Source organism: Alligator sinensis, unplaced genomic scaffold (assembly GCF_000455745.1).
Source record: "Alligator sinensis unplaced genomic scaffold, ASM45574v1 scaffold630_1, whole genome shotgun sequence".
Classification (NCBI taxonomy): domain Eukaryota; kingdom Metazoa; phylum Chordata; order Crocodylia; family Alligatoridae; genus Alligator; species Alligator sinensis.
This window is the reverse complement of record NW_005842522.1, coordinates 337,087-364,167: the sequence shown is the minus strand read 5'-3', so window position 1 is coordinate 364,167 and position 27,081 is coordinate 337,087. Positions and strand designations below refer to the sequence as shown.

General features: G+C 46.1%; 1 protein-coding gene across 2 annotated transcripts in view; it reads right to left on the bottom strand.

The window, feature by feature from the left end:
* The window catches only part of DCAF1 (DDB1 and CUL4 associated factor 1), an 89,518-nt gene that overhangs the window by 55,089 nt on the left and 7,348 nt on the right, over positions 1–27,081 (bottom strand). Inside the window, exons 3-9 of one of the 2 annotated variants that reach the window (XM_025213324.1) lie at positions 26,182–26,258; positions 23,455–23,528; positions 22,307–22,432; positions 14,301–14,438; positions 12,849–13,352; positions 11,243–11,344; positions 8,983–9,141 (exon numbers count right to left, since the gene is read on the bottom strand). In XM_025213324.1, coding sequence (XP_025069109.1) covers positions 8,983–9,141; positions 11,243–11,344; positions 12,849–13,352; positions 14,301–14,438; positions 22,307–22,432; positions 23,455–23,528; positions 26,182–26,258 — 1,180 coding nt within the window. The remainder of the gene's footprint in view (positions 1–8,982; positions 9,142–11,242; positions 11,345–12,848; positions 13,353–14,300; positions 14,439–22,306; positions 22,433–23,454; positions 23,529–26,181; positions 26,259–27,081) is intronic. The other variant, XM_025213325.1, reaches the window with a different exon arrangement.

Sequence of the window (27,081 nt, the reverse complement as noted above, 5' to 3'; positions counted from 1 at the left end):
AGTTGGAGGGAGGGGGCAGGGGACTCCCACAAGCCACAGCTGTCCTGCATCCTGTCCCACCCCAGCTGTGCAGTGCCTGTCCCTGCCCCACTCCCTCTCTCACCAGAGGCCTCAAACTGCACCCCCCCACCCATGCCCCTTCTCTTCCCCTGCCCCTTCCTCCCAACAGACTTAACAGCCGGACGCTGCTCTCCCAAGCTGCTGAGCTGCGTTCCTGGCTGCGTGTATGCTGCGGCTGCGCGCATGCACGCAGCATTTATCGGTGACATTATCAGCCACATCAGACAAAAAAGCCAATTGCCAATAACGTCAATTTTCCTTTTATCAGTGCCGATACGATATGGACCAATGCATCAGTGCACCTCTATGGTTCAAAAGCAGGCGCATTTTGGGGGGGGGGAGCTTTTGCCCCATTTAATCTACAGTGGCTGACTGCACAATGGTCCCACTTCTTCAAATGAGAAATGGAGTTTTAATAAATCGCTTCACTAACTCACAAGCCATTATACTACATCTATCCTGGGCCCTAGGAACTCTATCTGGGCTAGAGTCAGGGATGATTTGTTTTTCTTCCCCTTTTCTACATTTTTATCAAACTCTTCCCTTTGCTCCCTGCCAAATAACTGGAGGAACTAACAGGTTCAAAAGAGATCTCCTATGCTAGACACTGATTATCCAAGTATTCTGGCATCTCCCACCACCACTGGGTAACCAAATGGATTACTTGTAGTAGCAAGACTTACTCATTAATTCTGAAGTTAATCATTCATCAAACTGGAAAAAGAACTGTTACTTACCCTATAGTAACCATGGTCCTCTGACATGCTACAGTCAGCATGAATCCTATTATATGTATGTCATGGGTGTGAGCTTGGAACGTCTTTTGAATAGTTGAATCCATCTGGATCCTGCACATGTCCTAACCACCTCATGCTTCATACAAGGATACACCAGGTTGGGCTAGCCTCCCTCTCAAAAGCAGGCCCACAATAGTTGAGTACTCAAGGTGGGGATGGAAGACAGGTCATGAAATTCCATATTGACACCTTGCAAGGTAGCTGTTCCTCCTCCTAATATGTGCCATTATATGTTAATGCCAAACAGCAATCCCTTCAAGAATGAGGAGTGGCAGCTGAATCTGTTGGATAGGCCCTGGAACAATGCTTTCCTAAATTCAGTCTCAGCTCTTGCAGCCAAATCTGGTGATTTATGCTTTACAAACACAAGCAGACATACCATATTTTCTTGCATACTACACCCACCCCCCAAATAAGACACACACCTTGTTTTAAGAAAGCAGAATAAAGAGAAAGATTTTTAAGGAGTTAAGGCTGTATATACTTCAGCATCAGCAAAACTAGTTTTAACCCTGTCTCTCTCACTGCCAAATTGCCTTAGCCCTCAAAAGTAAATTCCACTCTTCCCTCCTTGAGGCTGGCAGGGACAGAGACACAGCAGCCATTATTAGTGTCTTCATGCTGCCACTCCCCCATTCCAATGCACAAAATCAGATTCCTCACTTATGACATAAACCCCAATTTCAGAGGGCTGATTTGGGGAGGAAAAGGGTACATGTGGTATGCAAGTAAATACAGTAAAATGTAACCTACATCTTCCTTGACACAATTCAAGCCAGAGAGCAGCCTTTCAGATTTGAGTTACTGTAAATGTTTCAGAGACTGACAAAAGATGTTGCTCAATATCTGGATGTTACGGCCAGTGGGATTTGAACCCACAGTGGCAAAGCCAGCAGGCTGGGATGAAGTCCATGGTGCCACCAGGAAGCAAATCAGACACCAGTCCTAACCCAACTTGGCCCTTCCCATGAGGAAGGGAACGGTGACCAGGAAGAATCTATGTCAACTGTGAGCCTCTGACAGGGGGACTATAAAACCCGTCCTACTTCCCATGGGACTAGTCCCAGAAACAACACTCCTGTGTGTGCTTCTCTGGCTTTAGCCTTGTTCCTACATTGCTCTGCCTGATACCAGCCACGCCATAGTGCCTACTCCTGCTGTGTTTGGACCTCCCGCCTCTGATCTACCATCCACTCTGACCACGATACTGCCCTTGGCCTGACAACTCTGACTGTAACAGATACCTGGTATGATCCCAACCTGCCTACAGTAACTTAGTAAGTGACCATCCACAACCCTGACACTGCTGAGTGAGCCTTAACGGACAGTGAGGAAGGACACATTCCAGCCACTAAACTGGTAGCACAATTATACACTGAGTCTCTGCAGTGTACGGGCATGGCCTTTAGAATGGTCCTAGGGCTGCAAAGCAGTATGGGAACAAATGGGAAAGGAGTCAAGTCTGTCAAGGCACTAGCATAGAGCACAGAATACATCTACAGTATCTGCAGGGATTTTCCCCTCCCCATGCACAGTATGCAACTTCAAGAAGAATACAAAACAGACTGACTTAAATGAAACTCAGACATCATCTGGGGATGAACATATGAGATTTTGATATTAGCTTGTCCTTATGTAACAAGATATACGGAGCATCTGGTACAAATGCTTACCACATTCTCACTCTTCTGGATGAAGTGATGCCTACCAGGACATTCAGAAGGGTTCACATGTAGTCAAGTCAGGCTACTTAAGTGGAAAATAAGCCTGCACCCTTTGAGAAGTCTCAATACTTCTCAAAGCAAAACGATGGAAAACCAAAGGGCAAAACGCTAATACCCATAACCTGATGAGCCTTGAAGGAACACAGAAACCAGGTTTCAAATGAAATATGTAGTCCAGGATCTTCAGCAATAAGGCTGACTCAGGCACAAGGCCATGTCAACGTACCTATACAGATATGAACTTCTTCCATTTGGAAAGGTTTTCTTCTTTGTACCATAGATCCTGAATGCACTATAAGTAGATCCTTTCTACAGCACTCAATCAATCAACATCCAAGCTGCAAATTGCAGCAACTCCTCATCTAGGGGGAACATTTGTCTCTGGTTCCTCAATATTAATTCTGGGTTAAACAGGAAGCAATAAGGATTGCACAGAAGAACAAAACAGGTCCATAAATCAGGGCTCCCTCAGTTATTTAAGAACCATGAAAACAAACATAATATTGTTTGTCTTGGCTCTGAGACTAGTTTGAAATGTTAGCAAGGCATAAAGAACTTCCTTGATTACACTGTAGAAATAAGATGGCCAAGTAAAGATTCCACACGCATACCTCCTTTGGAGCAGAAGCTGAGGCATTTAGCATTATTCCTGTTGGCAAAATCTATCACCAAATTCTCAAGAAAGGTAGGTGATGCAAAGAATGGTAACTTTCTGAAGTGACCTCTTTGGGTTGGTGATGGATTGACTGCATTCTAATGGAGCCTGCCAAGTCATTCCTGGTGGGTACAAAAATAGTGAGGAACTTCTGTAAAAAGCACTTGGTTTCACTGCACATGGAGGTAGATTGCTGGCTCCATGCTGGTTTATTCTGTACAATATCCATACCACCAAATGCCACTGAACTGGAAGGAGGAAGAAAAAAAAACCTACACCTATACCCAGAGCTATCCCTGGGGGAGGGAAGCAAATCAAGGCAACCAATTTGCTAGCCTAGATATCTATAGCTTTATTCTCCAGGTACCACATGACTTTAATGAGATGCTGGTTCATGTGGTCATTCCATATCGTCTGTGACCACCACACCAGAAAGTGCCAAGTTTTAAAAGAGGGCTCCTATCCGCAAGTTGCAGGGACATAGTCATGAGGTCAGCGCCTCAAAGGTGAGGCAAAATTAACACATACATTTGCTGAGTTCTTATTTTGTAAGCAAATAGTAAAACCTCCGGCAAAGTTTGTTATGTAGCATCATATATGTACAGAGGCTGCTTAAAGCAAGACGTATTGCAATTAGATGTACAATCATCTTGCTCACTAGGGACTAAATGTAAAGGAATCTTTAAATATGCCAAGCCATTACTACATCTATGGGCCCTAGGAACTCTATTGTCTGGGCTGGAGTCAGGGATGATTTCATAATGAAGAGGGTCAGTGCATATTTTAGGTTTATCAGGGTTCCCTAGCATAATCCTCCTTTGATCAGCCAGTGAATTATGTAAAGAAAAAGGGTATTCCTTAGATCTCCCACTACAATGGTGAAGCAGATGATAAAGACTACGACTGCTGTGGAGAGTCCAAAGGGTAGAATTTTTTATGGGAAGCAATTTGATACAACTGTGAATGAGGTACTTCCTGTAGGTCTAATGGCTGTCAAGACAACGAGCCTCAAAAATGGAATGCAGGCAAGCATTCCTCTCCTAAATCTAAGGTGCCACATATATTTGTTGAGCTTCCTCAGGTCTAAGGTAGAAGAAAGACTCTTCTTTCTATAGAATAAGAGATGCCAGAAATAGATGCCCTTGACCCTGTAGTCTCATGAAATTTCTGTAACTCATAAGAGGAGCAAGGAAGCCAACTTCTTTTGTAAAGCTCTTGTGAGAAGAGTTTTTGAAAAAAAACCCAGAAAAGATACTATAAATGGGAGTAAAGAAAAGAAATGGACACTCTTGCCCTTAGCTACCCTTTCTAACATTAATTTGTCAGATGGGACATCTTGGCAGACTTGGGGGACAAGGCAGCTCCTGAAGACCAGTTGCTCCATGCTGATTTTGGTGTAGCTCCTGACAATTATATTAAACCTGCCACCTCTGGGATGGAAACTTAGGGTGAGCCAGGCCGATGCTTACTGCAAGTGGTACAGGGGACCAATCCAGGGTGCACATTACATGGACCAGTTCTGTGTGCTGCCTCCAGGCTGGCCCAGATTGGGTCCCATATGCCAGAGCCAGCATGCAGGACCCGTCTGGCATGGGCACCCAATGTAGCATGGGGCTGGTGAGCATGGGAAGGCTGATCCAGGGTGTGCACAGTATGTGGTGCCTCTACTAGACCAGCCCTTTGTGCTGGTTCCAATGTGTGGGACTGGTCTGTGGGTCTGATCTAGCAAGCAGACTGGCCCTGCACACGGGCTGGATGGGGCTGACACCCATATTCTAGTTTACACATTCTTAAGCCCTGTGGCAGTTCAAGGTATAGAATTTCCTGGAATGTCGCCAAATGCTATTCCCACTTGTCCAAAGAAAACTTCCTACTACAGTTTTAGGAGGAGGAGTGGCCCCATGACGGAAATGAAACATCACATGCTGCAACTCCTACTATGTTAATAGTAGACATGTCCATGACTCCATGCTAAGAAGAAGGTAATCAAGAGTCTTGAACAGTTAATGTTAGCACTATAAGATGACCAGGGATACTATTTTCTATGTTTAAAAATCCCAAATTGTCTGATTAAAAGAAAATCCCAAATTTTCTAATTTAAAAACCAAAAATCCACGTTTTTCCGTGACTGAAATGAAATGCCACTATATAAATATAGGTATCAGTTGAACAAAATGTTTTATTGATATATTTACAATTTTAAAATAATTTGGAAGCCTACCAGTGCCTCAAAATTGTAATAAAATACATTCTAAATATCTATATATTGTGGCGTTTGATTTTGGTTCTTTTATCATGGAAAAATCAGAGCTACCCCTGCTCCCTTTGCTCACCAGAACACGGGTCCAACTGCAGCTGTCTATCATCTTTCCCACTGCTTTGTGATGCTAAACAGCCTTGTTATGCTGGTGCTCTGCCCCTGCCTATACCATTGCCCCTCATTGCCAACCCACAGTCCTCTGGACCTGCTGGTGCCCCTCACTCCTGACCCCCTAACCCCAGGGTATGGGGAAGGGGGTGTGTGGGCACAGGCAATGTATGGGGAGAGATGGGGGGCACAGGCCGTCCCAGATTTCTACTCCCACAATGGGGCATGGGGCTGCAGCCAAGGCAGACCAGCTGCAGGCAGGAGCTGCCTCCATAGCCCAGTGGGTGGGACCTGGCACAGGAGGAAGTGCCGCACCACCATGGCTGCGAAGCTGAGGTGCCCCCTACAGCCACCTGGCAGTAGCAGAGAGCACAACTCTGCACTGCTGACATGCCTCACCTTGGGGGCCATGGTGGCACTCCCTCCCACACCAGGTCCCACCTGTTGGGCCATGGAGGCAGCTTCTGCCCAGAGCTGGTTCCAGCCTAGCTGCAGCCCTACTCCCCATTGTGAGCACAGAAGTCTGGGGGGGGGGGGAACACAACATGCCACACTCCCCCCACCACGCATCACTTGTGTCCCCTGCCCCTCTGTCAGGTCACCTGTGCCTTGCCCCTGCCCCCACAGGCTTACCCACAGCTAAGGGAGCTGCTCTTCACCGCTGCCTCCAGCCCCAAGCAGCCCTTTGCAGGCTGGAACTCTGTCAGCCTGAAAGGGGAAACCTGCCACTTCCTGGGTTTTTCTCCTTTAAAGGACAGAATCTGCTATTTTCTCCTTTAAAGGAGAAAGTCCGTGTTTTTCAATGGCAAACAGAAAGCCTAGATCCCTGAAGATGAGTCAGCCTCAGTGCCAGTTCCAGAGATGCCCTTTGGATTAACATCAGTACCACTCAGGTGGTAAGCTCAGGAGGCTGGTTGCCAAGGCCCTCAAGAAAATATGATCTGGTAGAGAGTGGAGTCCATGATGAGTGGTCATTCCTTAAGGATGTGATCCTTGAAGCACACGGGGAAATCCTTGCTGGGATCACTTGACCGCAACTGACTTCCTGCCCCTTGGGCAGGGAGCTGGACCCGATGATCTTGCGAGGTCTCTTCCAGCCCTAATGTCTATGAAATCTATGAAATCACTATTAAGGTCTTTAATTTTCCTATTCCCCGGCATCTTGTTGCTATTTCTGAAGCATGACAACTTGATTGGTCCCTTCCCAGTTTTAGAATTCTTTCCCCTGGATTAGGATGTTACGTGCTTTTGGAGCAACATCTTTGCATACAGAACTTCATGTCTGAGGCTGAAAGATTCATAAACCTCTGCCTAATGAAGAAAATAGGCTCTTTAACAAAAATGAGATATTAAGCTTAAAGGCCAAGGCAAGTGACAGCCAGAGCTGGTAAGAGAGAACTGAGGGAGGGTTGCAGCTACCCTGTTCTTTGTGTCCTCCCCAGGACACAAGGAAAGATGGGATGCACAGATCTACCTTTCGGACCCAACTGTTCAAAAGGTTTTGGGCTCACATCCATGACAATGCATCTATAGTGGGATTCACAAGTATATTCTTAAAAACCACCACAGATCTGTATGCTACTTGCCTGATGAAGTTAGGTGTCTAACAAAACTAAGTACAGTGGGCGCCAGACATGATGGAATATAACACCAGAAGTACACTTGTGTTGTGTGTTAACTCCTGGTTTAGCTGCCACCATCCTTAATTGAAAGAAGTCATAAAAATAAAGTGGCATGACCAGAAAGCACACACCCAGTCATTCTGAAAGCATGACAACTGCAGCATACCACAATAACTTGCCTAAAATGAACAAAAGATGATAGCCACTAAGAAAGAATTTAAGGATCGCTAACAATCAGGCAGGAGGAAGTATTGGGAAACTTCTGGTTTTCATATCTCTGTAAAAATATCACACAGGAAACTGTAATCTTAGTTTCATAGTTGGTAGGGTCAGAAGGGACCTAAGCAAATCATCAAGTCTGAGCCCCTGCCATGGACAGAAAAGAATGCTGGGGTCAAATGACCCTGGCTAAGTAATTATCTAGCCTCTTTTTGAAGACCCCCAGGGTAGGTGTGAGTACCACTTCCCTTGGAAGTTGGTTCCAGATCCTAGCCGTCCTGACTCTGAAGTAGTGCCTCCTGATATCTAGCCTGAATCTACTCTCAGTCAACTTATGGTCGTTATTCCTTACTACTCCCGGTAGGGCTCAGAGGAACAGGGACTCTCCCATAGCCTGCTGGTCCCCCTTGGCCAGTTTGTAGACAGTCACCAGATCCCCTCTCAGCCTTCTCTTGTAGAGGCTGAACACGTTCAGGTCCTGTAGCCTCCGCTCATAGGGCCTGCCTTGCTGCACCCTGATCATGTGAGTGGCCCTCCTCTGGACCCTCTCGATGCTGGCCTCATCCCTCCTGAAGTGCGGCACCCAGAACTGGACGCAGTACTCCAGCTGTGGCCTGACCAGTGTTGCATAGAGGGGGAGGATCACTTCCTTGGACCTGCTCGTGATGCATCTGTGGATGCATGACAAGGTGCGGTTAGCCTTCCTGACCGCGTCCCCACATTTGCAGCCCATGTTCACTTCGGAATCAATGACTCCAAGATCCTTTTCTGCCTCTGGGCTGACTAGAAGGGAGTTCACCAGCCTGTAGGTATGCTGCTGGTTCTTCCTCCCGAGGCGCAACACCCTGCACTTGTCAGTATTGAAGCCCATCCTGTTCTCATCCACCCACCCCTGTAACCTGTCCAGATCTAGTTGCAGCCTGTCCCTCTCCTCCAGTGTGCCCACTTCTCCCCACATCTTAGTGTCCTTCCTTAACTACCCTGTTTAAAATGTCACAGATTGGAAAAATAAAAAGGGAGTGCTACGATAGTCTAGTCTGACCTCTTAAATAATACAAACCATGATGTTTGTCCATACCTTTATTAGCCCTCTGCTGCAGGTTTAGTGTGCATTGGGAGGTATTAGCGACTCTGCTACTGGACTGTACAATCAGAGCAGCTATCCATGCCTGGTTCTTACATGGAAAAACCACCCCCGAAAAGGAATGGTCATCAGCTGCAGAGGAGGTGATAGTGAATTTGACCTTTTTTTTTATCTGCATTTTTGTAAACAGGACAGTGTTTCAAAGCCCTGAAAAGGGAATTTACTTCCAAAATTATTTCTAAATCCCCAGCTACATTTCCCCTAAACACAAACACCCTCCAAAGTATCAATGTACAGATCCCATCACTTTACTTTGCTGCGCAGGCTATTTGCTTCAAACAGCAGTTTGCTTTTCAATTCCACCTTTGTACTACTTATTCATCGTTTGAACCTCCAGGAGACAGAATTCAATGCTCTACCAATCACTTCGACCCTATTAAGAGAAACTCTTACCCTCTCCATGGCATCCTGATTGTAGGACAAATAGTATAAGCACATTGAGACCCCTGTGGCTGCCATGGAAGGACGAGGAATCTCTAGCAGCTTCTGCACTCCTCCATGAGCAACAAATTCTGTTGCAAACTTGTTGTGCAGCAGCAATGATGCCAAATGCTAAGGGGAGAGAGAGAGAGAGAGAGGGTTACTGCAAAATTTATTCATTCACTGCCACTTATGAAAGAACCTGCCCTGCTTGTTATGCAGGGAAGTAGCAAAAAAATGATGTCTCCTTCCTTCAGTTCCCCCTGGCACACCTTGGACAAAGTATAGGATTTAACCTATTCACTGTACATGCTTTTGTATCAATTATATCAGCAGATCCAACTGTCAAAACTCTCATGCAATTATAAATTGCATACATTTCAGAATCCTGCACTGACACTGCTGAAGCTTTTGCTAAGGCAGGGGTTTTCAACCAGGGTATGCATACCCATGGGAGTATTGGGATGGCCTCTGCGGGTACTCAGCACCAGGTGCTGCCACCCTCCCCACCCCCCCAATAGGTGGCCCCCACCGCTCATCTGGCCGCTGGGGAACTCATGCCTTCTTGACTGGCCGCCAGGGGTACACTGACCCAAAAAGGTTAAAAACCCCTGTGCTAAGATATCCTTTGCTGAGGCCCTTCAAGTTACAAGCAACAAAGCAATCCAGCAATGCCAGCCCAGCACAGCAGGGATGGAGGGAAGGGCTGGAGCCAAGGTGGATGGAGGAAGCAGAAAAGCCCTCTTTGCAAGGAGTCCCTTCTTCAGGAAGCAGAAAGGTTTGCTGTCATGACAATGTCCAAAGACTAAATTTTTCATTAAGATAACACTTTTTCCATATGGTGATAACATACCTCACTTCGGAAGCCTATGTTTCTCTATTCCAGGGGTGGGCTATTGTTTTGGGTGGAGGGCTGCTTAATGAGGTTTGGTGAGCTGTCAAGGGTTGCATGGGAAGCCCTGCCCCTTGACAGGTGCCCCACCCCTGGTTGCCATCTTAGGACCAGAAGTCCCACCCCTTACCCCCTGGTTGCCATCTCAGGACCAGAAGTCCCTCCCCTTGGGACCAGAAGTCCCTCCCCATATCTTTGCCACCAGAAGTCCCTCCCCTTGCCCTGTACCGAAAACACTCCTTTTGAGAGCGGGGTTGCCGTCTTAGAACCAGAAAAAAAAAAATCAAATCATACACTAAAAATCAAATACCTACTATAACATTTTAATTTTATCAAGAAAAATGTGTGTGTCATGATTTGTGTTTGCATACTGTATATAGAGGTGACTGCATAATAACAAGAATAAATTCTTAAGTCTTGTGCATTGTGCAGGGGGGTGTGGAGGTTATCAGGACAATGTGTGGGTGTGTGGCATTTGTGGGGCATGAGGGAGGGTGGGGGGTATGCCCCCCACACCCCCCTATGGCACAGCAGCAACAGCAAGTGGGGGGCACTTGGGGTGCTCATGCCTGGCAGTGCACAGCTCGGGCCAGTGCAGAACATAGGGGCAAGGGGCACAGCCCCATCACTTCCAGTGGAGTCCAGGGACCTGCTCAGCATGGGACAAGGAAAGCAGCTGGCTCTAGCACAGCTGGCTTGCCTCCAGTGCTACACAAATGCAGAGGCTGTGCATGCGTGGTGGGGAGCGCCCACAATAGAGGCAGCCTGGCTGGGCTGCACCCCATATCCATGTTCAGCACTGGCTGGAGCCATGCACTGCCCAGCAGTGTTTGTGCCAGGCACGAGTGCCCTGAGCACCCCTGCCTTTGATGCTGCTGTTGCCACCGCTGCCTGCCGGGGCTGCGCACCATGGGGGGGTGTCCCAACACCCCCTCACCCTCTGCCCACCCGAGCTCTATGTTGCCACTGCCCCCCGGGCACGGGCTCCACACTTCCACCAGCGCCAGCCCCATGCTCAAGCTTTGTTCAACATTACATAGCAAGTTAGCAGTAGAGCCAGGAATAGAAACAGTACTTGACGTTCATTCCCACCAACAGCCTCAGTCTCCATTTATTCTGAGCAGTTTTTTCCACAATCACTGCTTTTTTTGTCCTTTCACCTCAGGTCAAGGAAGTATCCAATTCAATTTCCAGTCCCAGACTAGCCAACAGGAAACATGAGCCCTCTTTACTGAAGAACATGAGGGTTCGCCTCAACAGTCTGTGGCATGCACTAGCAAACAGGCAGCCCGATATTACCAGAAATTAACAAGCAACCACTTCACATTGAAGATAATTTACCTTGAGGGCTTCAAAAGTGAGCAGTACATCATTGGTTCGTTTCAGGTCAATGTAGTACATCATTAGCTCTCTTGATCCAAGTTGCATGAAGATGGGCAGCAGCTGAGAACAAAGAGTTGAGAAACTTGCTCAATGGTTGACAGAATTTCAGAGGCCTTTTTGGTTTTTACTTTCCCCAACCCCAATTTTCCCTTATTAGAAGATACCTGTTATGAGAGGTCAGAGGTAACCAGCTCCATCCATAGGAAGCAATAAAGGTTAACAGACCTCTTGTAATACATCTGCTGATTGCAGCAAGTTGCGTGACAGCTGCCACACGGAAATCTTAAGACAGTCCTTCAAGTGCAGCTATGGCATGTCCACACAGGGAACACCCTGGCGATAGGTTCCATTTTCCATCTGTGCAAAGACAACTACCCAACGACTGAACAGAAAAAACAGGAGAGCAGGGCAAGAAAACCAAAAACCCTATGTATAATTCTGTGTGCAATAGTTTTAACACCATTAATTCACATGTTATATATGCTTGCTGACAGATTAAATGATCCATTCAGCCATGCAGCAATATTAATGGATTACAGTCTGACAGTTCCTCTGATTCTCTCAGAAGCAAGGTGCACATGTGCACACATGTAGGCTGTACCATAAAGAATACAGCAACACAGAATCACTCTCTCAGATCAAAGTTAAACCCTTCAGGGGAAGTTTGTTATGGAAAGATACAGCCTGTTTACAGACCAGTGCTAAACGGGTGCCCTGCTAATCCAATAAGGCTGCTCCTGTTTTGTCCAGCTAACAACATCAAAAAAGTCCCTTTTCCAGCTTTGAAAAGAGTCTGTAACATGAATGAAGCTAACTCCAACTAACTAGGATAACTGCAGAGGTCACGCAAAGATTACACTTTAACACTTTGCACTATTCCTTAGATCAGCATTTCTCAACCCATGGTTCACGACTCAAAAGTGGGTCACAAGAATATATGAAAGGGTCACAAACAAACTTTAAAAATGGATCAACAAAATTAAAAAATGGAGTCTCTTTTAAAGGAGAAAAACGTGGGAAACCATGGCTTTTCCCTTGCAGACTGGCAGAGTTCCAGCCTGCAAGGGGCTGCTTGGGGCTCCCCATGCCCCCTATACCCACACTGTGTGGCTAGGGACTGCAGGTGAGGGGCAGTGGGTCGGGAGTGAGGGGCACTGGGTCAAGACTGGCCATTGATGTTTACCAGTGGGTCCTGGTGCAAAAAAGTTGAGAACCACTGCCTTAGATCATCTCGAAAGCCAGGGTGTTAAGACCTGTTTTACGAAAAGGAAAGCTTTCTCTCTCTCAAGTTAAGTGATTTGCCTTAAGCGACACAACAAATTACTTGGATTTCAGAACTTAAACACGATCCAGGAGTCTGCTACCCAGTGCAAAATGCAAGACTGCATTGCTTTCTGGTCTCGTCATCATTTTTATTCAGATTTCCCACAATGTCAGGGAGAAATTCATCTCATAAAGGATTCAGGGATCCATATTGGTACCATGACACTCGGATCATTTCCAAATACAACAATTTCAATAGAAGACCTTAAGCATATTCTGTTTCTCCTCCCCATCTGCTCACCTCTTGGTACTCTCCCAGTGGCGTCAGGTATTGAAGAATTAGTCTCTGCTCTATGGCAGGAGTCAAAGGGTAAAGTGTATAGTTAGTGCCAATCACCCATGGAGACATCTCTGACCAGCTGCTGTTGGACAGTTCCACAAACATCCGCTCTGGTTCTGAAGCAGAGAAACCCAGCTTTTGCTTGGCCTTTCGAAAGCTGTCTTTTTCATGCTGTTTCCCTGATTTGCTTTTCCTCAGTCCCCCATCCTCAAGCTTTGTAGCAGAGTTCACTCGACTACTGGTCTTGTGGCTTGAATCAAGATGAAAAGAGATCTCCATATCCCCAGCAACTTCCTCCTGTTCCCCATCTACTGCCATCTCTCCATAGTCCATGTCCACAGCCTCTTCATCCAGTGGCAACAGAGGGTCAGAAGGCAATTTCCGAGGACTGGGACGTTTGTTTTCCTGCTTCGTAGTCATTTCATTAACTTGCAGCTCTCGAAGCCGACGAAGCACCAAAGCCACCTATTAAGCAAAGAGGCAAACATGAGCATGCCCAGTCTTCAGGCAGCTACAAAATAGCACATGCAGCCGGTTCCTATGACTGGACAATATTAAAAAAACCCACCAGATTTTTAAGTCTTTTCACATTTACCATACAAACCCCTTACAATAAGGCATCATGAATGTTATGGTAATCATTCGGGCTCAAACGCTGGCCTACCTCCAAAATTTAAACCTCAGGATGCCAAAGCCTTTCTATTTGAAGGCTAACAAATGAGAGTGAATATTATTCATCCCAAGTGGACTTAAATTATCTTGTTTATTTGTTGATAGCTGAGATAAAAAAACAAAACTAAGAGTATGCATATACAAAACAAATTAGTTTATATTAAAGTGATTTATTATTGACCTTCATTTCAAAGTCTCTGTCCCATATGTGAGCTTTTGCATATAATAGTTATGAATTGAGTGGAAATTTAAAATGCACTTAAAGATAGGAGCACAAATCACATAAAAATTTATTTGTATTCTTTGTGTCCTTCAGCACTTTTGAAAACACGACCCACAAAATATCAGGTAAGAAAATAAACCATCAATAAATATACACTTGGGAAGAGAGAGTATGTAGCACAGGCTATTTACTCTTGCAAGTTTTGCAATTAGAGCAACTAAGCCAACAAAACAGCTGATGAATATCAGCAATGGCAGGCAAACAAGAAAGGATTCTTCACTTTAAACCAGGGGTGGGCAATTATTTCAGGCAGAGGGCCACTTACTGAGTTTTGGCAAGCCATCGAGCGCCGCATGACAGGCAGCCAGGGGCAGATAAATATTAATTTTCTAAATTTTCTAGGGGTCCCATGGGCCAGATAGAATGGCCTGGCAGGCTGCATCTGGCCCGCAGGCCACATTTTGCCCGCCCCTGCTCAAAACCCTTCAGAAAAGTTAAGTGTTTCATGAAGACATTACCAATTGCGAGTTCTCATCCCTGTAGTTGGCAGCAATATCTTGGTTTTCCATAGCACCTCCTAGCAGCCCAGTTGCATATGTCCGCAATGGCTGATCAGCTTCTCGTGCCCACTTAAAGAGATTTTCAACTATACCTTCCTAGAGCAAAGACAGCAAAAAGCAATTTAGATAGATGCTTGAATTTCCTTCTTGTCTGCTCTGCTCTACTTCCCAAAGCCAGTCCTCTCTACCCCACCTAAATAAATCATCCTTTTCTCTTGATTAAGATCATTTGGGAGATTAAGATATTAAACCAAATTGCAAATTTTAACTATTCAAGTTATATACTAACGATATTCAGGCATCAAAGATTTTAGAGAAGGATTTATATGCATGAAGAATCTAACAAAGCATTCTTTTGGCTTAAGGTCTGGAAAGCACCAAAACTGCAGGGTGGATAAAAATCAACATTTTTTTTTAATGGATTTTGTTTTAATTTTTTTTTTGTTGAAATGCTTTTTTAAAAAAGCCCTATATAAAAATAGTTTTGATTTAAGATAGGTTAGAGCTCAAAGATTATCATCATGGGAATAAGGATTAAAATGTCTAATTATATACTATTTGAGACAATATATTCATGCAACTTCTTTAGAAAAGTTTTATAAGTAAGGTCACAACAGCCCATGCACTATATTAGGAACCCAATCTTACAGGGTTCCCAGGGGCTCCTCTATAGATTAGTAAAGATTAAAGAAAACCACTCTACCCAATGGGACTCAGTGCTCAGTCTAGAAGATCCCATTAAGCATCTCTGTGATGCTTAGTTTGTTCTCAAACTGTGGATTTGTCTCTCAAGAGATAACATCCTTGTTAACAGCACTATATGGGAGGCGAGAGATAACAGACCTGATTACCTACCCATTAGCCCTCTTGTCTCTCTGCAAGTTTGTGTACACACAATCAAGCCCTTACCACTTCCTAAAATTGCAAAGTTTCAAGAAGTTAAATGAATAGAGGATTGTTGGGGGCACAGTAGATCTGGGCAAGGAGAAGGAATCTGGAGAAAAATGCCGGGGGGAAGGGGCAGTAGAAACAAGAGAGAAACATTTTGAGCAGAATATTTCAAAAGACTTGAGGGATAAGTTTCTGAGTATAGCCTCTCCATTGATTTGAGATCTAGTGAGGGAATGATATGGTAGAAAGAAAAACCTATCATGGCAGCAGGCTTGCCAGGCTGTAAAAGAGACCCTGTTTAGGATTATTTTAAATAACAAGAATGCACTTTTTATAGAAAACAATGATTAAATAGAGGTTTCTTTAAATCTATTTGATTTAAATCAAACCTACCCTGCAAAACTCTATGGGCTCACATAGACTATTCAATCAAATTTTCTTCTCAATCACACTGGCAAAAGCCCAAATCATTCCAACTCACTTCAGGAGGTGATAATTTGGATTTGCAGTGATGTAATGAAGCAGAATTGGACCAAGTGTGCTTAACTTCAGTTAGAAGTTTCATTAATCACTATGGCAGGGGTGGGCAATAATTTTGACCAGAGGGCCACTTAACTTTTGGTTAGCTGTCAAGGGCTGCAAAGGTAGCCCTGCCCTTGACAGGAGCTCTGCTACACGGTCATCACCTTGGGACCAGAAGTCCCACCCCTAACCCCTGGCCTTTGCTACTGGAAGTCCCCATTGCCCCCCCCACCCCTTCTTTTGGAAGGGGGGTTTGCCAACTTGCAACCAAAAAAAACCCAACCACAAATTATATTTTTGTCCTGATTTACATGCGTTTCCATAGTGTATATAGAGGTGATTGCATAATAGCTCAAAATAAAGTCTTACTCTTGCATGTTGGGGGGGGTGCGGTTGGGGGTGGGATTTGTGGGGGAGAGTGTGAGGTCTGTGGGGGAGGAGGAGGTGTGCGGCCAGCGGCAGTGATGCAGCACGGGGAGGGGGGGGGGGGGGGTGGGGGGCCCCTCCCAGGACACAGCACTGCTGCCAGCAGCAATAGTAGCAGCAGCAAGCCCTCGGGGCACTGCAGGTCCACAGCAGGCAGAGCCCCCACTGCGGCATGCCACTCTGCCTGAATCCTGGGAGCTGCACATGGTGGCACAGAGCCGGTCCAGCCCACTGGTGCATGCCTTCGAACCACACCAGGTTGGCTCCATGCCAGCATGTGGGGCTCCAAGCACTACAGGCAGGAGCCAGGCACCGTTGGGCTGGGCCGGCTCCATGCCTCCACGTGGGGCTTCCAGCACTCCAGCAGGGAGCCACACATTGAGGGATGGAGCCAGCCCAGCCCAAAGGTACATGAACCAGGAGCTACAGGGAGTTGTGTGCCATCGGGCCAGGCGGGCTCTGTGCCACCACGTGCAGCTCCCCGCTGGAGTGCTGAAAGCCCCACATGGAGGCACATCCCAGCCAGGCCCAAAGGCACATGACTCCTGCCTGCAGTGCCAAGAGCCCCACGTGCTGCAATGTAGCAAGCTTGGTCTGGCTCGAAGGTGCGCGCCAGCAGGCCAGGCAGGCTCCATGCCACCACATGCAACTCCTGAGATTCACCTGGAGCCACATGCTGCCAGGGGGTTCTGCCTGCAGCAGGCCAGGAGCACTGAGTGCCCACTACCTGCTGTTGCCGCTGGTGACAGGGGCTGTGCACCATGGCAGGAAGCCCACCCCCACTCACAAACCTCACCCCCACCCATCCCCAACCCCACTCTGCAGGCAAAATCTGCCCTCCCCACTCACCAGCTATCCAGTTGCACACCATCATGCTCAGTGCCTCTACATGGGGCTTCCCAGACGGAGTGCTGGAAGCTCCATGGACGTGGAAGCACAAAGTCGTTGTCCCCCCAGCCCCAACAGCGTGCAACCTCTGAAAGCCTGCCTCCCACTGGCTTTCAAAGGGGCAGCCACAGGCTCGTAATAATTTTTTTTTTCTGGGCGCCACATTTCAGGAGGGATGTGGATTGCATCGAGAGGGTCCAGAGGAGGGCCACTCACATGATCAGGGGGCAGCAGGGTAGGCCCTATGAGGAGAGGATACGGGAGCGGAACCTATTCAGCCTCCACAAAGAAGGCTGAGAAGGGATCTGGTGGCCAGCTATAAACTAGCCAAGGGGGATCAGCAGACAATGGGAGAGTCCCTGTTCCCCCAAGCACTACCGGGAGTAACAAGGAATAACAGCCCTAAGTTGACTGAGAGTAGGTTCAGACTAGACATCAGGAAGCACTACTTCACAATCAGGGCAGCTAGGAGCTGGAACCAACTTCCAAAGGAAGTGGTGCTCATCCCTACCCTGGGGGTCTTCAAAAGGAGGCTAGACAGCCACCTAGCCACGGTTGTTTGACCCCAGCATCCTTTCCTGCCCATGGCAGGGAGTCGGACTTAACGATCTGCTTAGGTCCCTTCCGATCCTACCAACTATGAAACTATAATTGTTTTTTGGTGAGGCCCTGCAGGTTGCCTAGAATGGCCTGGTGGGCTGAATGTGGCCCACGGGCCATATTTTGCCTGCTCCTGCACTATGGCCAGACTGTGGACACCCTTAACAAAAAATCCTCCAGAAGTCAACAGAAAAATTTATGCTAGCAACTGCTCCCCACTGAAAATAAGGAATTCCCAATCTGATTCTAAGCCCAGAATGATTTTGGGCAACAAAAAACACATGGAAGTATACCAACCATTACAGAGAATTCTTTTTTTTTAAAAACGAGTATAAACTTAGTTGCTTTTGAACAATGTATTGAACATCCACATTTAGCTGCCAAATTAGAAAAAACATCAGTTACAAGGTAAAAGATCAAAGTACAAGGTCCTGCTTTTCTATTTAAACAACGGCTGTCACTGACTGCCCACAAGAATAAAAAATGTTTGTCTAGCATGGTGCCAGTCTAGGGATAGTATCCATTACAAATGTAGTAAGAGAAAGAAATTCAACCCAAAACAATAAAATAATGATAATTAGCCACCTGTTTCAGAGAAAGGAGGGCCACCAGTTTGCCTCAAAGATTTAAAAAGGAGTATACATTTTTAAAATGTCATCTAGTTTTTACTTAGCAAATTTTATAGAACACAATTGGTTTTAGCCCTTTCATTTTTCTACTTTAAATGCTTTTAACCTATTTTTAAATGATTCCAAACATGATTAGGAACCTACTCAATTCATGGCCAGACAAGGGAACTTTCGCAGCTTGGTTATGGCACGAAAAGCCGATTTCATAGGGCTGCTGACTGACCTTCGTGCAGCCCTGCCCCTCGCTACTGAATGGTGGAGAGGCCCTGGGGTGGGGTGGGATAAGGGAGCAGCCACCATCTTGGCTGCTCAGGCTGCCCTTTGTGCTTCCACCAGCCAGTGCCTTCCCATCCTGAATAGGCTGCAACGTAGTGAGGATCACTGGCTGCGCTAGGGAGCCAACATTTTATTTTTAAGTTTGTTTGTTTGTTTGTTTGTTTTAAGTGATTTTATGGACAATTGCTGATTTTGTGGTTTCCATAAAATCCACAAAATGGCAAATTAAGTAGGTCCTGAATTTGATGGCTCTTAAAACACCACTTTGACCACTAGAGGGCTAGGTTACTCCACAAATAATCAGAACCCTGTCATATAATGGAATAAACCAATCCACATGGAAGGTGTAGACAAATGTAACATCTGAAATGTTAGAAACACTTCAGAAAGGAACCATTTTAGCCAGGAGACTTACGTACAGACTATAGTGTTGTTTACACATGGGGAATTTCCTTTCAGAGAACTAATAAAAATATGATTCTCATTATGTAGGCAAATTGCATGGGCATGTTAAGTATAGACTAACAAACAAAAATCAGTAAATTCTTTACCACATCAACAGTTAAAATGCCAGTACTGACTCCTGTAGTAGTAACATGCCTGCAAACTATAAAATCCCCTAAAATTAAAATTGTATGTTTGCTATGGTCTGCTGCTCAAGAACTTATGTGCATCTTTTATCAGGCAATGTGGCCAGAAGTTTCAACTCTCAATAACAATGGAAGATCTGGAAAGACCAATACTGCTGAAACATCCATTTTGTAGAAACTTTCAAAAACAGTGATGTTGCCCACAACATGCAAGAGCTGAGACAGAAAACTGGCAATTCACCTTTCCATGTTCTTTCAGTTTGAGAACTACATAATGCCAATTGTACACATTTTCTGTAGAGAAGACAAACTTTAGCCTTGAGAAATTTCCATTCCTTTTTAAGTAGTACTGATAATATATTTACTATATTGTCACATTGTAAGTAGAGATGCACCAATACATTGATCTGATATTAGATCGGTACAGATATAAAGAAAATTCGCTGCATCGGAAAATCAGTCCGATGGGGCCAATAATTTGGCCGATAAATGCCCGTGCATTTGGCCGATAAATGCCTGTGCACACAGCCACAGCGCAGCACTCAGGCAACAAGGAGCAGAGCCCAGCAGTGTGCAAAGCTGGCTCCAGCTAGTAAGTCTGCTGTGGTAGAAGGGGAGGGAAGGGGTATGGGGGATGCAGATCAACACCTACGATGAAGGAGGGGGCAGGGGCAGGCGCTGCCCAGCTGAGGCAGGGCTCAGGACAGAGCCACAGCTCATCAGGGGGCTGGGGGAGGGCAGCTCCCGCCGTCGCTTGCACCCCAGGATGGCACAGGGTGAGTGTGCCCCCCAATCTGCGCAGCGCGTGCTGCAGCTGCACTGGGCTCTTCTCTCTGGGGCATGGGCTCAGGACAGCAGCTATGGAGGGGACTGCAGTCACCCCAGATTTCGCCGTAGCTCCCTCCCAGTGCCACCGCCACTGCACGTCCATTGCAGCCCCAGATCTTCCTGGCTCAATCCCCACTTTCCCTCATGCGCTGGGATGAGCTGGGGCTGTGCCAGGCATGTGGCGGCGCTGGGAGCAGGCCTACAGCAAAATTTGGGGTGTCTGCAGCCCCCTCTATTGTCCCCACCCCAAACCCAGGCCCCGGTGAGAAGAGCCCAGTGCAGCTCCAGCTTCAGACCGCCTGCCCCGCCCCTCCGAGATCCAGGGGGCATATGCTTCCCCCCCTCAAAGCAAATGTCCTCCCAGGTGCATGCAGCAGCGGGAACCGCCCCCCCACGAGCCGCGGGTCTGTCCCACCCTACTCCGGCTGGGCAGCGCCTACCCCTGCCCCCTCCCTCACCACACCACTTCCCTCCCCTCTCCCCTTCCACCACAACAGACTTCCCAGCTGGAGCAAGCTCTCCACACTGTACCAGAAATCAGATTGATATCTGCCAATATGCCTCCTTAAAAATCAGATATCAGTATCAGCCCCAAAAATCTCTATCAGTGCACCCCTAATTGTAAGTCAACATTTTTCCTTAAAAAGATCCATTAAACAAAAAAACCCACACTGTATTCAAATGCAGGTTCAGCCAATAAGTGAAACTATCAGTTATTGTTATACAGAGCAGATGACTCTGTGGTACCCTTCAAGGCCAAACACTGACCCTTAAGGATGCCATGCAGAGTTATCTGCTCCATCATGATGGCACTGAGGTAGCTATATCAGACTGGATGGAGAGTGACCACAGTCGCACAACTACCCTAGGGATCTCCCTGGTCTGCTCCTCTATCTTGAAGCTAAGGGCTCAAAAGCCTCAAGAGCCCTGTGTCAAGTTGAGGCTTCCAGATATCTGGCTAACTTCAGGGAACAGAGACCTTTGAAGTTATCCCCAGCTCTTGGACATTTCATGCAGACTCAGGAAACAGCCTCCAGACTGAGCTGGCAGGGAACCATGAAGAAATGGACACATTTCAACAGTGCGTAAGTTTTCCATTTTAGGCTTTAATTTTTTAAAGCAAAGAAGTGTATATGTATTATTTGGAGAAAACTGGTGATTCTGAACATTTCAAGTACTAAACTAAAGAAGTCAGATGGTACAACGTAAAAGACAACAATGCATTTTATTCTTCTAAAAGTGTAAGCAAGGTACATTCAGCTGATTTGTGTTTTGATAGAGGTCAAATGTGAGCTGATACCTGTACTTAACAATGGTATAAATACATTTGTAAATAAATTTATCTTGATATGTATCAACATGAAATTTTAGGCTGAAGACAGTATGGTGAGACTCGGGCAAAGCTATGATTGGCACAGAGGAGGCTATTTTAGTATTTTTAGGGCACCTAAGCCCTCAAGTCTTTTCTTGAAATTTGATTCTCCTGTGCAACTTTTTAAGGGTGACAGCAGTTCAAGGGACTTCAGTTGTAGTTTTTAATTTATGCTTAGGGAAGAAGTTGTTTTTCCTAAAATTCAAGTTATATGCAGGATTAATACAAGTTTTATGAAGAACAAAAATGGAGCTTGACATCTGAGCAGAGAGCATGTACAAATTTGTGCAAAATGAGGTAGCCATAACTTCTCAAATGAACCATAAAATGCTGAGGTCAGTTTTTCATTATTGTTTTATTTTTCCACCCCAGAGGGCTGTACCTCAAGAACCCCTTGTTGAAACCACCTCAAATGGAATCATGAACAGTACCACAGATCCTCAGGAGGCACTGCAATTTGAAAAATGATTCAAGTAAAAAATGTGAATTCTTGACCATCTGAAAAAAATGCCCACTATGCAGAAGGTTGATCACTACCTAAATATAGCAGTGTTACTGCCCCATTAATCTCAGTTTTCAAAACTTAAAATTTTTATGAACGCTGCGGATTCCTGTTCAGATCTACAAAAAACATATATCCAAAACATCAGGGCTGCAAAGCTTCCCCAAGGCGGACTTTTTTTGGTTCTTGATCCTGTTACAGGGGTAGGCAAGTCAGTTTTCATCATATCTAAAACAGCTGGGTTTCATATAAGTAATACTAACAAAATTATTAATATTACATTAAATTATTTATTAAATTATTAATAAAACTGAAGAGAGTGGTACTGCAGAAATGAGGGACTTATCTTCTGTTTATATAGACTTGTCCAAAACAAGAATGGGAGGTGTTAGAATACAACCAAGTGTTAGAACATAACCAAGCATATAATTTCAACTTACTACATACAATACCTTTTCCTGAAATACGACAGCAGTTTCCAGTCCTGGCATGATGTCCAGAAGGAGACGACAAGCAGCAGTGTTTAATGGGGGCTCCCTGCTTGTCATGACGTAAGCGTTCACGAGCTTGGGGAAAATGATCAAGAACAAAATTAGCCTGAAATTTAATTCTGCCTCAAAACTATACAAGTTAGCAAAATCCATATGGATTTTTACAAGATCATAGAGCACAGAACTAAAAGAAAAGATACCAGTAGTCATGTCAGCAAGTAAGCTCTTGGCCTACACCTTACAGAGCACAGCCAACTGTCTGGTGACCTTTCCCCCTAATGCATCAGAACAGATGTGAAAGCAAGACATTTCATTGTCAGAAAAATAAACCCCTCTAAATACCTCCACTGACAGAATGCCCATCTTTAACAGACTTTTACTGATCCAGTCAGTTAATTAATAGGAACTTGCAGAGACAGAAAACAATTGGAGATTTATTTTAAAAATTCAATAGAAAAAAAACAACAAACTTAGTTAATTGTATCCTTCTTTGGCTGCCATTTAGTCTAGGGCAAGGAAATTCAAGCAGTTGGTAGGGTCTGCGTATTAATATATTTTTATATGGGGCCTAATACAATACAACCCAATCATGACTGATAAGCATCATTTAATATTAGAAAGTGCAGCAGTGCAGGAAAATAGCCAGCAACTTCTGGCTCTCACCCACTGCTCAGTTCTTATAACTCACCCAGCTCCTAAAGACAGTCCAATATTTAAAAGCATCCACAAGCAAAGGCTACAGTTATAATTATTGCATGGCATGGCTTTAAACTGGTATTAAAGACTGTTCCCACTGTTTGCCTGGCTAATTATCACCAGACATAACCCCATTTTTTATTAATAAGTTTTTGGGGAACTATGCTGGTTTGCAATGACAAGTCCCCCCTCCTGACATTTCAACAATGACAGGCAAGCCATATTTAACCCAATTTTAAAACTGATGTTTAAAAGAAATGTTCTTTATGTTGGCATAACAATAGCATAGACTGAAGCTAAGAAGCAAACCATAACTCTGTGTAGACAACAAGAACAAGGTCATTAAACCATTAAAAGAAACAGTTAAGTATCATCAATTACAGTTTTCAGGATAAACCCACCGCATTCATGAAGTCATCGTTTTTGAAAAGTATTCTCAGCAAGTGACCCAGCATACACTCCGGATCTGCTCGACCTGATAAAGAACAAAGGAGTTCAGCCAATCATTCAAGTGTCCTGTATTTAAGTTAACAAAGTATTACAATGACAGGATATATTCATTTCCCAAACTCTTATGGACTTATCAGGGATCGGGGTTTTCCATTTGCTGCAGAAAAACATGGGTTCTCTTTTAAAAGGGAAAAACCCAGAAAATGGTGGGTTTCCCCTTGCAGGCTGGCAGAATTCCAGCTTGCAAGGGGCTGTAAGGAGCAAGACGCAGGGGGCGCCACATGCACGTACGCATGCACACATGTACATGGTAGCAAGGCAGTGTAGTGGAGAGCAGTTCCCACAGTTCCCTCCAGGTAAGTCTATGAGGGTGGGCAGGGCACAGGTGACATGTGGGAAGGTAGGGTGGAGGAGCGCAGATAATGGCAGGAAGCTCCCCAGATTTCTGTGCCCGCAAGAGGCTGCAACTGGGCTGAAACAGCTCCAGGCAGGAACTGCCTCAGCTACCTAGTGGGCAGGACCCAGTATGGGAAGGAGTGCCGTGCCGCCGTGGCTGCCAAGGTGAGGCGCTCCTGCCTGCCCAGCAGCAGCAGGGGGCACAACTGCACACTGCAGCCACTGTCACACCTACGTTGGCAGCCATGACAGCACAACGCTTCTTCCCCCACTGGGTCTGACCTGCTGGGTTGTGGAGGCAGCTGATGCCCTGAGTTGGTCTGGCCCAGCTACAGCCCTGCACCCCATTGTGGGCACAGAAATCTGAGGGGGCACATGCCCGCTCCCCTCCCCCCGACCACCTGTAACCCCAACACGTTACCCGTGTTCACATAACCCCTGCCCCACACACCAACCCCCTTCCTCATACACTGGGGCTAGGACTAGGGGGCAAGAGGGGAACTGGCAGGGCCAGGCACCTGTGGGTTGGAAGTGCAGAGAAACCAGCAGGTCCAGGAGGACATGGGTCAGGAGTGAGGGGCACTGGCAGAGCTAAGGGGGCTGCAGGTTGGGAGTGAGGAGCACTGGCAGGACTGGGGTAGCTATGGCTTGGGAGCGAGGGGCGAAGGCATGGGCAGCGCACCAGCACATCAGGACCACTCAGTGCCACAAAGCAGAGGTGGGGACAGCTGCAGCTGGACCCACATCCTAGTGAGCAAAGGGGGCAGGGGGAGCTCTGATTTTCCATGATAAAGGAACAAAATTAAGCACCAAAATATACAGGTATTTAAAATGTATTTTATTATAATGATTGAGGCACTAGTAGGCTTCCAAATTACTTTAAAATTGTAAACATATTAATAAAACATTGTGTTCAACTGATACCTATATGTATAGTGGCATTTCATTTTAATCAATCACGGAAAAAACAGGGATTTGGGGGGGTTTTTAAATCAGAGAAGAGCAGGATCTCTGCTTATCATTTAATCAGGAAAAAGCTTTAGGTCCAAAAATGAAGTGTAAAGATCTTGCTGTATGATACCAAAACTGTTGTGGGATTCCCCAGGTAACAGGATCAGTCTCAAACAAAAGAGTTATGGGAGAAATCATGTACATTTATACATGTAGTATAAATGTCAGCAACCCCCGGCTCACGAGCCGAGCACGGCACGCGAGGTCATTTTGCTCAGCATGCCACAGGCAGCCCCAGCTCTGGGTAGCTGCTGGAGCCTGGGCTGTTCCCAGGCAGGGCTTGCAGCATCCCAGCTTCCTGCTGGGAGCAGCCCAGGCTCTGTGGCGCGGGGGGCGGCCCGGGCTCGGTGGCGGGCAGCAGCTACCCAGAGCTGGAGCCAGCTGCAGCCAGGACGCTCCAAACAGGGCAGCAGGGCAGCGCAGCCCGGCCCGAGGTGCCATGCAGTCACTGCCAGCATGGAGCTGATGCCGGAGCTGTGGAGTCCAGCACAGCCACTTGCAGCCTGCCTGCTGCAGCTGCCCAGAGCCTGGGCTGGCTACAAACAGTTGCTCTGGGCTCCGGAGCCCAGTCACCAGCTCCATGCCAGGAACGGGGAAGAGACCGGGGTTGTGCTGCCTCAGGCCCCTCCCCCACTGCCCACTCCGAAGCACAGGTGCATGTGCCAGTACAGAGCTGATGCCAGGCTCTGAAGCCTGGCACAGCTGTTTGCAGCCTCCCTGCTGCAGCCGGCCCCAGCTCCAGGGTAGCTGTTGCCAGCCAGGAGCCCAGGCTGGGGGGCACAGGGCAGCAGGGCTGGGGGGCACAGGGCACACAAAGGGCATCCTGCCTTGTACCCCCTGCCTCCATTTTGTTTCTCTGGCATGCCAGCACTCCGGCACCTTCCAAGGTAGGCACTGTGGGGGTTGGTTTTCAGCACTCCGACCAAAAATCCTTGCCTACCCCTGCACTAAAGGATCAGTAAGATCTGTAGACTGCAATTTCTAACTTCTTTTACCAACCGGAGACCAAGGCAGACATCTACATTGCCCACCACAATCTCTGAAGAAGCCCTTCAAATTTCTACTTAGAAGTTCAAACTCTTATAGACAAGTCAGAAATGCTGGATCACAAACTTTAAGACAAGATTATCACAAACAACAATGATGCCAAGACTCAATTAGCAGTGGAAGGACTGAAGCTTTTTTTTTTTTTTTTTTATGTGAATGACCAGTTATCTTTTGAAACAGAGCAGAGTACAAGCAACCTGGAAAACATGTTCACTAAGCCTCACCCGGATGTCTGTCATCAAACGGGTCTGGATCCCCCTTGCGGTATTCTTCAGTCTCCTTCTCAATCAACTCAGACATTCTAAAGGAGTGAAAATAAAATTGACATGTGCCACATGCATGTTAACTCCTGCCCCAACAGACAACTCAATAAAAAAAACCAAAAAACCTACTGTCAAAATAAAACAAACTATCAATTCTCATTCAAATCACATTCTGTGACATCAGAAGATTTCAGGTTAGATAATCTTAAGAGCAAGACAAGACACTTGCCCCTTCCTCTCTGAAAATAATGACCATGTATCAAGTGTTTAGATAATAGGATTGCACATCAGAATGATTTAGCCTAACTGCTGCAATTTAGCAAAGGGAAGCAATGGACGGAAAGCACATTTTCCTTATATAAAAGAAGCAGTGCATGTCACTGAACCCCTTTAATTCTATGCATAAGATAAGGGTGGGAAGAGAAAACCCATCCACTTAGCAACCTCATGATACCTCAGAATACAAATTCTTTCAGATACATACTGCAGACAGGCCAGTTACTTCTGCAGATCTCAAGCTGAGAAAAACCCACTCCCATGCTTCAAAGCAGTTGGACTAAAAAAAAGCTGCATCAGGAAATCCTCTCCAAGTAGTACCCTGTAGAGCATTTCTGATCACTTTTTGCCTATTTAACACAGGGACGAACCACTACATCTTTAGGTTTTTTATATTAGGTTATTTTAATTGGAAGAGTGATGGGGGGGAAGGGAAGAAAGGATTTCTCGCATATCTATAAGGAGGAAAGAAAAGATAAGTATTACATGGGGCTGCCCAGTCCTGCTGTGAGCAATTTAGCCATGCTCTGTCCCTGCCTAATTATTGAGCCATTTAAGGTAAGAACTGGAGTATTTGGAATTTTT